At 34.5% G+C, this 15,636-nt stretch overlaps 1 protein-coding gene across 3 annotated transcripts in view; it reads left to right on the forward strand.

The window, feature by feature from the left end:
- LOC107854612 (afadin- and alpha-actinin-binding protein) overlaps positions 1-13,899 on the forward strand; it is a 43,910-nt gene extending 30,011 nt beyond the window's left edge. For 2 of the 3 annotated variants that reach the window (XM_016699630.2, XM_016699628.2), the window contains exon 16: positions 409-771. In XM_016699630.2, coding sequence (XP_016555116.1) covers positions 409-417 — 9 coding nt within the window. In that variant the 3' untranslated portion in view covers positions 418-771. Of the gene's footprint in view, positions 1-408; positions 772-12,411 lie in introns of those variants that run through there. The other variant, XM_016699629.2, reaches the window with a different exon arrangement.
- Positions 13,900-15,636: the final 1,737 nt, after the last annotated feature.

The following is a 15,636-nucleotide window of genomic DNA, read 5'->3' on the forward strand; positions in this document are numbered from 1 at the left end:
CTTGTAATTTTACTGTAGATTTAGATCCGTCTAAATGGAGTTTCTTCGGTTACGTCTCAAAATAGGCGATGTCTTTGATTGAAATAATGGTTTAACGTTTGCTCCTCTACCTTTAACTAATTAATCATGGCACTGCATAGTTTGCATTAGTGATATTTTAGAAAGTATGTTTACCGTAGTTCAATAATAACTGAATCACGAAGCTGCATAGTCTGCTAATTGATAGATAGTATGTTATATCCTTCCTTGCCATTTTCAAGGTAAGCTCATGTGTTTAACCTTTGTCTATTCTTATCATTTAGTTTTCCGCTGTGTATTATGTTGAAAATGCTGTGGTGAAAGACAATTCTGAAGCTACTTTTGCAATTTAGTTAAGAGTGACTGGCTGTTTATTCTCTTTGCTTACAGGGGTTGTGAAGTTTCCAGCTTTGGACAAGCTGATGTTTGGATGTGACCATAATTCTTCTTAATGTTGATATATGGGTAATATTTGCTGATCTTAATGTACTGCTAGCACCAAGGCAGTTAAACATATGTCTACTTCATGGTTGTTCTGTTGGATACTCTGATGGAGCAGTAGGGTGATGTCATTTCTAGTTAGCAATTCGTCCCTGTAATATTGTATGTGATATAGATGATAAAATTCTTTGTTTCCCGGATGCTAATTCAACCTACCTTATTTATATATGAAGCCCTAATGTAGAGAAAATATCATAATCTCTTTGTAACTGCCGTCATAATTAATTTCTTGACTGCAGTTCGTTCTCCTAATTTTCAGCTCATTTCTTGCTTGTACCTCTTTCTGATCTTCTTGAATAAGCTCTTGAAAGTAATAATATTTCACTTTGACATTTTAACGCATGTTTGAATTGAAATTTTTGAAATGTTGATGCTCACTGAGTATGCCATTTTCTCTTGTAATAAGAATTTTATTTCTAGAAAAGAAATGACTTGGTAGCTTCCTCTTTCAGACGGTGAAGTTCATGAATCGGTATTCTTATATTATTAAGAGCAAAGAGATCATTGAACTTAAAGGTGTGAGCGAACTGTTGATTTAAAGATATTTAGGAGTAACATTTGAGTCAGAAAAGGTGGAGGAAGGAGTACTACCATTAACCATACAGGCTGATCGATCTGCAGCTGGAATTTGCAAACAAGGATAGAGAGTCCTTGGATGAAGTTGATTTAGCAGACAGTATTGATAGAGTGGCCATTGAGGGAGGTTTATCTCCTACGCAAATTGACACAATGAAAGCAGCACTTGGGAAGAAAGAGAAAAAGCAAAAGAAGGCAAGTGCTAATACAATGCTTACCAGAAGTCGATCTAAAAATAACTTAGGATGAAAGCATTATTGTGGAACATAAGATCTGCTGATACAAAGAAGGCGTTTTCAAGACTGATCACAATGCAAAGGCGACACCATTTTTATTTTGTTAGTCTCATGGAACCTTTCCAGGATGCCAGCACAATTGAGGAGTATAGAACCAGGTTAGGGATGCAGCATGTAGTTAGTAATTCTTCTGGAAAAATATGGGCTTTTTGTGATAAAGGAGACCAATGTACTGTGGTAAAAGATGAAGAGCAGCAACTTACATTGAAAGTTTTTAATCAAGAAGGAATTTGAGTAGTAGTAACTTTGGTTTATGCTAAGTGTACTACTCAAGAAATGATGGCATTGTGGGAATCTCTAACTGATATGGCTCAATCAATGAATGCACCATGGATGGTTGGGGGAGATTTCAATGTAGTAACTAGCAATGAGGAAAAGCTTGGAGGTTTACCTGTTACAGTAGCAGATACAGTTGATTTTAATCACTGTATAAGTGTGTGTAATTTAGAAGATCCAGATTTAAAAGGGAGTAAGTTTACTTGGTGGAATGGGAGAGTGGATGAAGCTTGCATATTTGAGAAGTTGGACAGAGTATTATGGAACAAGTTGCAAAATATGTTCCAGGTACTAGAAGTAGAACATATGTGCCTCGAAGTGGATCAGATCATGCTCCTTTGTTATTGCAGTTTTATAACCCTCAGGAAAAGATCATTAAATCTTTTTGATTTCTGAACTTTTGGCTGAAGGATGAGATTTGTTTGGAGTTAATTAGGCAGAATTGGATAACTAAGGTGTAGGATAATCCATTTATTACGTTTCATCACAAACTGAAGAGGACAAAGAAAACATTGACTCAGTGGAGTTTGAGAGATTTGATAATATTTTTCAAGAAATTGCAACTCTTGAGGATGTTATTAAAGTCTTGGAGGTCCAGTTTGAACAGAATCCAACTGGAAAGAATAGAGCTACATTGTTCAAAGTCTAAGCAGATCTGAATATGCAACTCAGAAGGGAGGAGGATTTCTGGAAAGAAAAATCATGTTTTGAGTGGTTTAAGGATGGGGAGAGAAACACTAAATTTTTCCATACTATTGTAAGGGGGAGAAGAAACAGGCTGAAGGTTATTAGAATTCAAAATCAAGAAGGGGAGTAGATGGACAATCAGGCAGATATTGCAGATGCTGCAATCAGATTCTTTGATAAGTAGTTTACCAAAGGGAAGCAATGTGAAGACTTCTCTATCTTGGAGGAAATACCAGAGTTAATTCATTTTAATCAGAATGAGGAGCTGATTGTATATCCAATAATGCAGGAAGTCAAAAAGCAGTAATGGGGCTTAACAGAAACAGTGCAGGAGGACCGGATGGTATGACTGGAGCCTTCTATCAAGACTCTTGAGAAATTATTAGGAATGGTATCTATGAAATGGTAAAGACTTTTTTTTGCTGGATATGAGCTGCCCAGGTTTATCACCCACACAAATTTAGTAATGCTGTTAAAGAAGTTGGTGCTTAATACTTTCTCTGACTTTAGGCCAATTTCTCTTAGTAATTTTGTCAACAATATTTTTTCAAGAATAATACATGACAGGATTAAGAAGCTGTTATCAGGGATTATCTCAGAAGATCAAGCTGGTTTTGTGAATGAAAGGAGTATAACAGAGAATATTTTGGTGGTGCAGGAGATAGTGTCAGAAATAAACAAAAAAGGTAAGCCTCCTAACATGGTCTTAAAGTTGGATATGATGAAAGTAGAATGGCTATTCTTGACAAAAGTTATGAGAAAGATGAGTTTTGGAGAAATTATTATAGATTGGGTGTATAGGTTGTTGAGCAATAATTGGTATTCAATCCTATTAAATGGTCAACCTAAGGGTTTCTTTAGATCATCAAGAGGATTGAAACAAGGAGATCCATTGTCACCAACTCTATTTGTTATTGCAGCTGAGGTAATGTCCAGGTCTTTGAAAAGGCTAATGTTGAATAAAGAGTTTAAAACTTTTGGGATGCCTAGAGGAAGCCCTAAGTTGAATCATCTAGCTTTTGCTGATGATATGATCATTTTATGTAAGGTAGAGATCAATATATTGAGGATATTGACAGAAACATTGGAGAAGTATGAGAGAGCTTCATTGGAGAAGTATGGGAGAACTTCAGGTCAGAAGATCAATAAGGACAAGAGTGCTTTATACATGCATAAAAATGTGTCTTATGGGGTGGTGGCTATGGCAGAGGTGATAACGGGGATTATGAGGAATGATTTCCCTTTTACATACCTTGGTTGTCCTATTTTCCATATGACAAAGAAGAAAGATTACTATCAAGGGTTGATGAACAAAATAAGTGGTAAATTGCAGGGTTGGAAGGGCAAGTTACTATCATATGGGGGAAGGGATATTCTGATTAAACATGTGCTTCAGAGCATTTCAGTTTACTGTTTATTAGTGATGAATCCTCCCATGAATGTAGTAAATCAAATACAGAAGATACTGACTCAATATTTTTGGAGCAGCCACATAGGGGGTAAGAGTAGACATAAGGTAAAGTGGCAAGATATGTGTGTACCTGAGGAGGAAAGAGGGTTAGGTTTTAGAATGTTGAAGGGTGTCTCTATGGATTTGTTTTTCAAGTTATGGTGGAATTTCAGAACTAAAAAGTCATTTGGGTGGACTATATGCATAGCAAGTACTCTAAGAAGGAACATCCTACTATGATTCTCTGGAAGAAAGGAGGTGGGGGTTCATAAGTATGGAAGAAAATGTTAAGGCTAGAGATTTGATAGAGCATAAGATATTATGGAAAATCAAGAATGGAGAATCTAGCATTTGGTGGGATAACTTGACAACATTAGGGAGTCTGTACCATGTTATAGAAAATAATTTGATGTGGGATGACAGGTTTCAGAAGATAACTAGCTTGATAAGGCAAGGAAATTGCTAATCATATTATGGATACTGTATAATGGAAGTATGGAACGGGACAAACCTATTTGGATGCTTGAATCTAATTACTGTGAAATCTCCCTGGCAGTACAGAGGAAGGAAAAAAGTGATATTTTTAAGGAGATATTGATAAAAGGACTACCTTTCAAATTCTCCCTTTTAATGTGGAGACTTTGGAAGGGAAAAATACCAGTGGAAGAGGCAAGATGGGAGTGGAAGGACCTACTAAATATTGGTGTTGTACTACCCATGCTCAAGAGACCATTTCACATGTGTTTCTGAGAGATCCTATTGCTAACAAGACATGGTCCTACTTCTTTCCTTTTGCAGGTATAAACATACAAGGACTAAACTTTAGAGAGATTGTCATGGAATGGTGGAATGCAAATGTTAGACTCAGAGATAGAAGCTATTATCTAGCTATTCCTAGTATTATTATTTGGGAGCTATGGAAAAGAAGAAACAAGGGGAAACATGAAGGAAAGCAGATATCTGAGCATAGTATACAACACACCATCATAAAAAACATCAGATTACTACTTAAAGTAAGGAAGCCATATCAAGAATTTCCTAATTCATGGCCAGAAATCATGGCAGAGTTGGCAAGGCACAAAACCAGGATGAAAATTACAAAGGTGAAGTGGGATTTTCCTCAACAGAGGTGGGTTAAAATAAATATGGATGGAGCCTCTAGGGGGATCCGGGGGCAAGTTCATATGCATTTTGTGTGAGGGATGAAAGAGGGGATTTAGTGTATGCAAAAGGAGCAATCATGGAAGATACTACAAATTTACATGCAGAAGCTGAAGCTATGCTACAAGCAGCATTACATTGCAACAATGCACACATTAGCAAAGCAGTCATACAAACTGATTCTTTAAGCATGTTGAAGATTTTGAAACAACAATGGGGTTTTCCATGGAGTATAGAGGACAAAGTCAGTCAACATGGAGATTATTGCAACATACAACAGTCCAGTACCAACACATTTTGAGAGAAGGGAACAAAATGGTTGATTACTTTGCTAATTATGCATTTGAAATAAAGGAATTCACATTCACAAGCTTTCAACAGATGCAAACAACAGGAAAGAAAATACTCAATAGTGATAAGTCACAGACACCATACTTGAGATTGTCACCACAAAAAGGGTGAAAGGCTAGCTAGGCTACAGATTAAACAAGTCTATTTACAAACCATACAAAAAAAAACATGGTAAGTACTTTTTTACTTAGCCTAATCTACAGTAGCCTATAAAATGGTATCCCAGCAAAAAGAAAGTGGATCTATGGCAAGCTACTATGTAACCCGGACAATGGTTATCTCCCAAATGCTAGTGGGTCCAAGTATCCCGTCATCTTCTTCCATTCTGCATATACAAGGATAGAGGAGGTCAGTACGAGCAAGAAAAGAAGAATCTTAACTTACAAGGTTAGCTGCAACTTACTTGGGGAAGACAAACAGATCTAGGTTAATAGACCCTTCAATGAAGCTCAAAAAAGACTTTTCTTGTCCTATCCATCGGAGATCTCAGCTACAAATTGGGGAGAGGAGGTAAATCAAATGGAGAGGAAGCTAAAACAACAACATACAAGGAGGAGTAACTACTTACTTTTGCAAGCTGGTAATACATCTCAGTTGCAGCTCCCATGGCAACAAATCAATCATGCAGAGCTGAAGACGAATGACACTGATATTAAAAATTGCAGGCGTCGACATCAATACTCAGATAGAGAGGGTGGAGAAATGGGAAATGTTTTAGGAAACCCTATTTTTAAGGGTATATGTAATAGACTCAATAGGGATGGGGCCGGGTTAATTTTATCTGTTTTTATTTTATTTTGTGCTGGCCCAATGTGTAAAGACTGTGATTTTTTAAGTTGAATAAGAAAACCCAAAAATTAAACCCAAAAAAAATTGAGGGATTTTCCGAATCCCTTCTCGTTCGCAATCAGCTAAAAAGGACCAGCTGTAATTGCTACGCCAGGTCAATAATCTTTTCACTATTGTAGAAACAAACATTTTTATGAATCACGCTAGGTCAACAATCTTTTGACTATTGTAGCAACAAACATTTTTGTTATTATTCAAGTCTATTGGGCAAATAGTTAAAACCAGCGTTAAGATATCGAATAGCGAATCATATTGCCTGTGAGTTAAAATTCTTGAAAAACCTAGTCAAAATCCTACTTTTGCTTATAGTCAACGACGACCACCATGGATGTACCGGTTGTTGGGCATTCTCCATTGGAGGGCGCTCAACCCCTCGCACCAATTACGAAGCATGGGACAAAATCAAGTATGAATTACGTGACACAACTCCAACAATCCAATTCTAAGCATTTCTTTTTACCAATGAAGCCGATCACGTATTTGCATAGTGAACCAAGGGTAGTTTGAGAAGAGGAGGAGATAAGTCAGATGATTGTTAATGCGGATCTAGAATTTGCAGTAGTAGGAAAAGTTTACTACGGATGGCTAGACATTCAAGAATTGAGAAAGCTAATTTCAAAACAATGCGAAGTAAAGGGTGATGTTAATATTGTTCTTTCGAGTAATAGATATATTTTAATTAGGGCCTCCATTATGAAGGATTATGTAGATTTATTATCAAAATCAGTATTTTATATTGCTCATCGTAATTAGAACTATCTAATGAGATTACTTATGTGGAACCCTCTTTTTGATCTTGAGGAAGAAATGGCAGTTGGAATTGCATGGATATCACTACCATCCTTACCACCTAATTTTTTGGGAAAAGAAACAATATTCTCAATTGCATTTGTAGTTGGTTAACCTTTACAGGTGGACATGGAAACAAGCAATAAGACCAGACCCAGCTGATCCAGAGTTAAAATTGAGGTAGATCTTTTAGGTGATTTTCCTAAAAGAGTGAATGTGTGAATCAAAAGGAAATCAGGAGAAATAATTGTGAAGTGGATCACCATAAAGTATGACTACCTTCCAAAATATTATAAAAATTGTAAGTTGCAAGGCCACAATGATAAAAAATATTGTCTTGCACCCGGAATTATATCCAGTAAAGTTAGTCAAGGGGGAGCAATCAAAAGAGGCAAAAAAGAAAAGCAAGGAAACAAAGGAGTAATACTACAAAAAGAGGTTAAAGAGGATAATAAGAATAAAGAGATAATGATGAAATCTGATAAGACTGACCATTAATTTCAACAACAAAGGCAAAGAAGTGGAACAAGAAGAGAGAGTTGGATACAGAGGAGGTCTAATTCAGAGGTGGAATCCAAGAGAAAGCCAACAAGATAATAGGTTGGAGATAGAGAATAAGTTTAATATGCTTAATATTGATGATGATAAGGAGGAAAATTCTGAGAATGCAGGTAGCAAGGATCACAATAACAGGGAAGACTAGTGCTTCTAAAGAGGTTATGGTCACACATACATCAGATAAAAGAAAGAAGATACAAGGCCAGATTGAGAAAATGGGCAGTGTAGAGAAGGTACAGGACAACAGTCAAGAAGAAACAATAATAGATGATAAGAACAGTGGAGAGGACGAGCACAACAAAGAGCCTAGATAGACGAACAAGAGAAACAAGTGATAGATAAACAGTCAACAACTGTAGGCACAAATAATGACAAACCAGAAGAAAATAAGGTCACTAACAGTAGGGAAGAAGTTAATTCAATAAGCAGAAATTCATTTGCAAAGGAGCCAGATATAATAAGAAGGGGCATATTGAGCCATTTAATAAAGGCAACATTGAAGACAGTTCTCAAATTCAAAGCAGAGATGAGAAGGGAATCATAGATTATGAGGAAGATGATGAAATGTAGGAAAATATCAAGGAAGTGAGTGAAAGAGGAGACCTCACTCCTATGCACACACAAGAGACTAAACTTGGGAAAAGAAAAGGTAGAACCTTAAAAACTAAGGGTGCACAACTGCAAACAAGGAGTAGCTCAACAAAGCCTTCACAATCAAGACAATGGTGGACAATATATAATTTTGGAATATTAGATCAGCACAATCTTAAGACTCTTTTGAGAGAGTAATTGATCTAAAAAGGATACATCTTAGTCTTATATTACCCTTATGGAATCTTTTCAAGGTCCACATGAATTAGAGAAATATAGGAGAAAGATTTGTATGGAAAATGCAACTGTAAATTTCTCGGATAAATATGGGTATTTTGGAATTAAGACTGAAAAGGGTAATATTGTCAAACACTTATCAACAATTGACAATTTAATTTACTCATATTTCTAACATCCAAAGGGTGGTCATAACCTCAATATATGCTATATGTAGTGCATTGGAGAGATTAGAACTTTGGGAAGAATTGGAAAGATGGGCAGATGAAGTAATAGTGCCCCGTATAGTATGAGGGGATTTCAATGCGATTCTGGACCAGTCAGGGAAACTTGGGGGGTTACCTGTCACTCATCAGGAAACTATGGACTTTGCTCAATTTATTAATAACTTCTCCTTAAGTGAGATTAGATTTACAGAGAGTTCATACACTTGGTGGAATGGAATAATTGAAGAGGAAAGTATTTTCAAAAGACTTGCCAGAGTTTTTGGGAATACTTTTTTTTTCTAGGAATTTGCATAAAGTGAAGTGCAATATTTTCTTAGGGAGGGATCGGATCATGCTCCTTTACATGTGCTATGTAGATCCTTGCAGGTCCCTATTGTGAAACCTTTTGGATTTCTTAACTTCTGGACTAAACATCATTCATATAAAGGAGTGGTAGAAAAGCTGTGGGAGTATGAAATAGAAGGATCACCTTTCTTTGTATTTAATGAAAAATTAAAGAAGTTAAAGAAAGCTTTATCTTTATGGAGTAAGAACACATATGGAGACTTCTTACAAAACTTAGCCACCTTGGAAGATTTAGTAAGAATCTAGAAATTAATCTTTTTGAAAAAAATAGAGAAGAACTTAGAAAGGAGGAAGGAGAGTTGTAGAAATTCCAGAGGATAGAGGAGGACTACTAGAAATAGAAAGATAGCATGCAATGGTCGAAATATGGAGATAGGAACACCAAGTTTCTCCATGCATATGTAAGAGGAAGAAAAAAGAAATTATTGATTCAGAAAATAGAGAATGAATAAGGAGAATATTTTGAGAATTGGCAAGATATTGGAGAGAAGGCAATGAGAGTTTTCCAAGAGAAATTCAAGGACAGCTAAAAGTTACTCAATGATGAACATTATTCCTACTTTAATAAGTGAAGAAGAACCTGAAAATATGTCAAGATAACTAGAAATAGAAGTGGTGAAAGAAGTTGTTTTTGATTTAAACAAGGATAGTGCTTGTGGTTGGGATGGTTTTTCAGGGGAATTCTATCAGGCCAGCTGGGAAAATCATAAAAAAGGATTTGATGAGAATGATAATGGATCTTTTCTGTGGATATGAACTGCCAAGTTATGTCATTCATACCAATTTGGTGCTCATCCCTAAGAAGGAACAAGTAAGTATTTAGACTTAAGACCTATTAGTTTGAGTACTTTTGTTAATAAGATAATTTGAGAAGTTATACATGGAAGGCTGGTTGAGGTGCTGCCCAAAATTCTCTCTAATAGTCAAACTGGTTTTATGAAAGAAAGAAGTATTGCGGAAAATATTTTGCTTGCACAGGAGATAATTAGAGATATTAATTAAAAAAACAAGCATCACAAGGTGGTTATCAAATTAGACATGACAAAAGCTTATGATAGGGTGTCATAGATATATTTGAAAAAGGTTATGAGAAAATTTGGTTTTGGAGAAAGAATGATAGATATGATATGGAGAAATTTGGTTTTGGAGAAAGAATGATAGATATGATATGGAGGCTGATATCTAATAACTGGTATTCTATACTAGTTAATGAAAAATCTTATGATTTTTTTGCATCTAGTAGAGGGCTAAAGCAAGGGGTCCCCTATATCCCACATTGTTCATTATAGTAGTTGAGGTACTGGTAAAAGGTCACAAGATAATTTATTGAATTTGGGCTACTTAAATGGAGTGAGCAGATTAATCATTTATCATATGCTGATGACACTATTATATTCTTTCTAGGATAGAAGAATTTAGTAAAAAGATGATAAAACTTTTGAGGGAATATAAGAAGGTATCAGGATAACTATTTAACTTATCAAAGAGCTTTTTATACCTTCATGAAAAGGTTTCAATTATGGTGGGTATCAAAGATATTTTTATACTTCAAGTATCTTTGATTTTGGTATTATTAAGTATGTTAATTTCTAGTATATCTTCTTGTTTTATTACTATTCCTTATCTTATGTTAGATTGCTTTATTTGAGCCGAGGGTCTATCGGAAATAACCTCTCTATCTCACGTTGAGGAAGTGGTATGGACTGTGTACACTTACCCTCCCCAGACCCCACTTGGTGGGAATACACTAGGTATGTTGTTGTTGTTGTAGTTGACAGCTTAACCTATTTTTCATCAACCATGGCAAGCAATGACCTTTCTTTGATTGCTCTACAAATCTTCACTTGTGAAAATTATAAAATTTGGACACTGAAGATGAAGTCTTATCTTGAAGCTTATGAGTTATGGGAAATTGTAATGGAAGAATCACCTTTACCACCACTTCTTCAATATCCTACTTCTGTCCAATTCTTAGTTTTTTCAGAAGAGTAAATAGAGAAAGCAAAGCCAAAATTATAATCTAAAATCCAGTTGCAGATTTTACCTTCTCTAAAGTCTTTGCATGTGAGACAATGAAAGAAGTTTCGGAGAAAATTGAAAAGGAGTATTAAGGAAGTGAACGAGGAAGACAAAATTAGATCTTGAATCTGAAAATGGATTATGAATCTCTTAGAATACAAAAGGATGAGACTATCACTAAGTAGGCGTTTGGTCATGAATATTATTCATTGTTTTCTGGAATATGTCTTCACTTTATTTTGGAATAGTTGTTTGGCCATAAGATATAAATATCTCAAAATACGTTTTCACAATATTTGAATTTTTGTGTTTTCACTATTTTTGGATTCACTTTTTGCACTTTTTAGTTTATTTTTTTTGGATTCACCCTTTGCACTTTTTAATTAATAATTTTTTTTTTAAAAATGATATTTTTTTTGTTTTCATAAAATAACCCAATTTTCATAAACTCTAATTTTTTTTTCTTATTTTGATATTTTATATTTTTTTACTCCAAAAATACCCTATTTTTATAACACTATGGCCAAACACAACTCCAACTCTATTTTCAATTTTAAACAATACCAAATAAAGTCAAAAGAAAATTAGATTGTCAAAAATAAGTGAATATGTTTTTAGTTTTCATGGCCAAACGAGTCTAAGTATTTTTCCTGGATCTCTTTGATTGTCGATAGAATTAGGTTGCTTGGTGAAGATTGTAAGGATAATAGAATAGTTGAAAGAATGCTTGTGACTATTCTTGAGAGACTTGAGTCCAGAATTTTCACTTTAGAAGATTCTAAAGATCTCGCTACCATCAGTGCTGCAGAATTGATAAGTGCTCTTCAAGAATACGAGCAAAGAAGAGCTTTCAGACAAGACAAGATAAAGTTGTTGAAGATATTTTTATACAAACCACCAAAAAAAAAGAAAAGTTAGATTATCCTCCTTGAAAATATTGCAAAAAAAAAAACACAATTCAAAAATTTTTGTTGGTGGACATCTGGAACAATATGTGGAAACTTCAAACAAACATGTCATGTCACAAAAGTTTGCAAGTTCAAAGATCAAAACAACTAACAAGCATTACTAATGGAACAATAAAGTGCGGAGGATCATCAGAAGTAAGGAGGAAGGAGATTTGGATGCTGCATCTGTTACTGCTACAGTTTCTAGAATAATTAGTTGTTTAGTTATAGGAGGAGTCTAGTAACTGGTTTAGTAGAATATTAATCTTTTAGTTTTAGTAAGAGTCTAGTACTTTAGTTATACGAGGAGTCTACAACTTTGTTTATGTGCCTAAATAAAGACTTATAATTAATAAAATTAATATAAGAATTTTTCATCCATATTTTCTATTTTATTGTTTGTCATTCTTTCTAGAAAAACATAACGGAAAATAACATTCCAATGAAGAAGAAAGCAATAGAGAAAATGGGATTCCATTTTATAGTTACTTTGACAATGTCTATTCTTAATTTTTTTTTTCTTATACGCACAGATTCAAGAATCAAGAAGAACAAAAAAGGGAAAGATTTAAGCTTTGGGAGCTAAAAGGGGCAAAGGGCGTTGCTTTTAATCTTTTATGGTAAATTATACAGCGACGAGAAGGGGTGAAGGCAAAGTTGGAGATGTGTGCTACCGTGAAATAGGGAAAAATCTCATTTGTTTTAGTTGAAATTAGGAAACTTGAAGTAAGAGCTCTATTGAAATTGGAATATTTCAAATAATTTTCTCTAAATTTGTTTAGGAAATCATTTTCTTCTGCATTTATGGGAAAATGTTTGATTTCTTGCTTTCCTTTTTCTTCATTGTTTTTTCCCGTTGAAATTGGGAAGTAAAGTGAGTATTAGATTTTACCTTCTTAAAATGGAAAATTGTGAGACCATTATGTCTGAATTTTTTTAAAGATGTTTCTGTTTTTGCTTGAAAATAGTTCTTTTCTCTGAAATTGTTTGGAAGAAACTTATGGCGCAAGCTAAGGAGGAAGCCGAATTTGGGAAGAAGACAATGATATATTAATTTAATAAAAAGAGATATATGACCAAATAAGTAGCTATGTCAGCGACAATATAAAACTTCCAAGCATTTTTTTTCCGTTCCAGCTGGAGTTTCATTAGAAGTAGGGGCATTTTTAACAACTTTGCTAATTACAAGAGTGTTTGTGTTCTCATGAGTATCGTGGAGTTAAATATAAACCATTTTTGTAAGTAGAGGTCAAATTTTGTCCTTCTCCCATTAGTATAAATCACGTAGGAGTGAGATCTTTGAAAAATAAAGTTAAGTACCTTGTGCTTTTCTGTGTCTTTTAGGAGCCTCACCTAGAAGAGCTGTATTACATTTTCCCAAGGAAAATCAGGAAGAGATTTCATCGAATAGTACTCTAAAGTTGGATTTAAGTGAGAATAACTAGCAAAAGATGAAGTGAATCAAAATTGCAGACTGTCTGAGAATTTCCTTCTTTAAAATCAGATGTACCATTTAAGTGAAAGGATTAGGAGAGGAAAAAAAATGTTGGAAACAATGTACAATTGGACAAAAAAAGTCCGTGATCTGCTGTGATCATCGGTTATCAATTGCCGGAGAGTGTGCGGAGGTGCACTCCCCGAGTATATATTTGATGCCACATGTTTTATTCCTACTTCTAGAAATTAAGTGTGCAATAGGAGTCGAATCTTGATAAAAAAAAGGACAGCTCGGTGCACTAAAGCTCCCGATATGCGCAGGATCGGGGGAAGGGCCCCACCACAAGGGTGCATTGTACGCAACCTTACCTTGCATTTCTTCCGGAGGCTGTTTCCAAGGCTTGAAGCAGGACCTTCTGGTCACATGGAGGCAACTTTACCAGCTACTCCAATGCTCCCCTTCCAAGAGTGAAATCTCGATACACTTGTAATTTTACTGTAGATTTAGATCCGTCTAAATGGAGTTTCTTCCATTACATATGAAAATAGGTGGTGTCTTTGATTGAAGTAATGGTTTAACGTTTTCACCTCTACCTTTAAGTAATTAATCATGGCACTGCATAGTTTGCATTTGGGATATTTTAGAAAGTATGTATACCGTAGTTCAATAATAACTTAATCAAGAAGTTGCATAGTCTGCTAACTGATAAATAGTATGATATATCCTTGCTTGCCATTTTCAAGGTAAGCTCATGTGTTTTAACTTTGTCTATTCTTATTTAGTTTTCTACTGTGCATTATGTTGATAATGATGTGATGAAAGACAATGCTGAAGGACTGCCTACTTTAGCAATTTAGTTAAGAGTGACTGGCTGTTTATTCTCTTTGCTTACAGGGGTTGTGAAGTTTCCAGCTTTGGACAAGCTGAAGTTTGGATATAACCTTAATTCTTCTTAATGTTGATATATGGGTAATATTTGCTGATGTTAATGTACTGCTAGAACCAAGGCAGTTAAACATATGTTTACTTTATGGTTGCTCTATTGGATACTCTGACGGAGCAGTAGGGTGATGTCATTTCTTGTTTGCAATTCGTCCCTGTAATATTGTATTGATGTAGATGATAAAATTCTTTATTTCCCGGATGCTAATTCAACCTAAATTATTTATATATGAAACCCTAATGTAGAGAAAATATCATAATCTCTTTGTAACTGTTATCATAATAAATTTGTTGACTGCAGTTCGTTCTCATAATTTTCAACACATTTCTTGATTGTACCTCTTTCTGATCTTCTTGAATAAGCTCTTGAAAGTAATAATATTTCACTTTGACATTTTAACGCATGTTTAAATTCAAAATTTTGAAATGTTATTGCGCACTGAGTATGCCATTTTCTCCTGTTATAAGAATTTTATTTCTAGAAAAGAAATGACTTGGTAGTTTCCTCTTTCAGACGATGAAGTTCATGAATTGGTATTCTTATATTATTAAGAGCAAAAACATCATTGGACTTCATGTTAGAATAATAATGATAATTGTACAAGAAATTCAAAATAAAAATTGCTTGGCTTAGAGGCACGATAATGCGTTTCTTGAAGATAGTTGGAGTCTCTCCCATGACTAAATGGTAGAACTAGTGACAACTCTATCTTTGGGTTCAACTAAGCCACAAAACAAGTAGCATTCAAGAATGTTGCTCTTCTACTCTTGAATTGGTGATTTCACCATTTGATCAATGTCTCTCTAGTGTTTTTCAAGGGGAAAGTAGTTTTGAGTGCTTGTCTTTTCCAAACAAAAGAAACACTATTTATAGGGTAAATTTTTCATGCAAGTGAAAAGTATTAATTAAGCAATAGTTAATAGGTTCATGGACAAAAATTATCTTTCTTTCAAGTTTCAAGAACCTAAAACGTAAATGAATTTACAATTGTTAATGCATTTGTAACTCAAGATGTATTTGTTTCAATTGTAATTTCACATTTATTTTCTTTGTAACTCAAAATGCATTTGTTTCAATATTAATTGAAACATAAAAAAATTTTAACCGATGCATTTGTTCCAAAAAATTGATTGAAACATAAACTTCTGTAATAACAATCCCCCACTTGTTTCAAGAAATTTTATCTTTAAGAAACAAAATTCTTTTGAGACATTAATCTAGCAACATGCATCAATAATGGTGTCTTTTGGACTTGAACCATTAGATAGTGAAGACTTCCTAAATTATTGACTACTTAGTGAACCAATATTGAACAAAGTGGTTCATTGAATGAAGTAGAAAAATACTCCACGCATATTGCTATGTTCCGATGAAAAT

Source organism: Capsicum annuum, chromosome 7 (genome assembly GCF_002878395.1).
Source record: "Capsicum annuum cultivar UCD-10X-F1 chromosome 7, UCD10Xv1.1, whole genome shotgun sequence".
Classification (NCBI taxonomy): domain Eukaryota; kingdom Viridiplantae; phylum Streptophyta; class Magnoliopsida; order Solanales; family Solanaceae; genus Capsicum; species Capsicum annuum.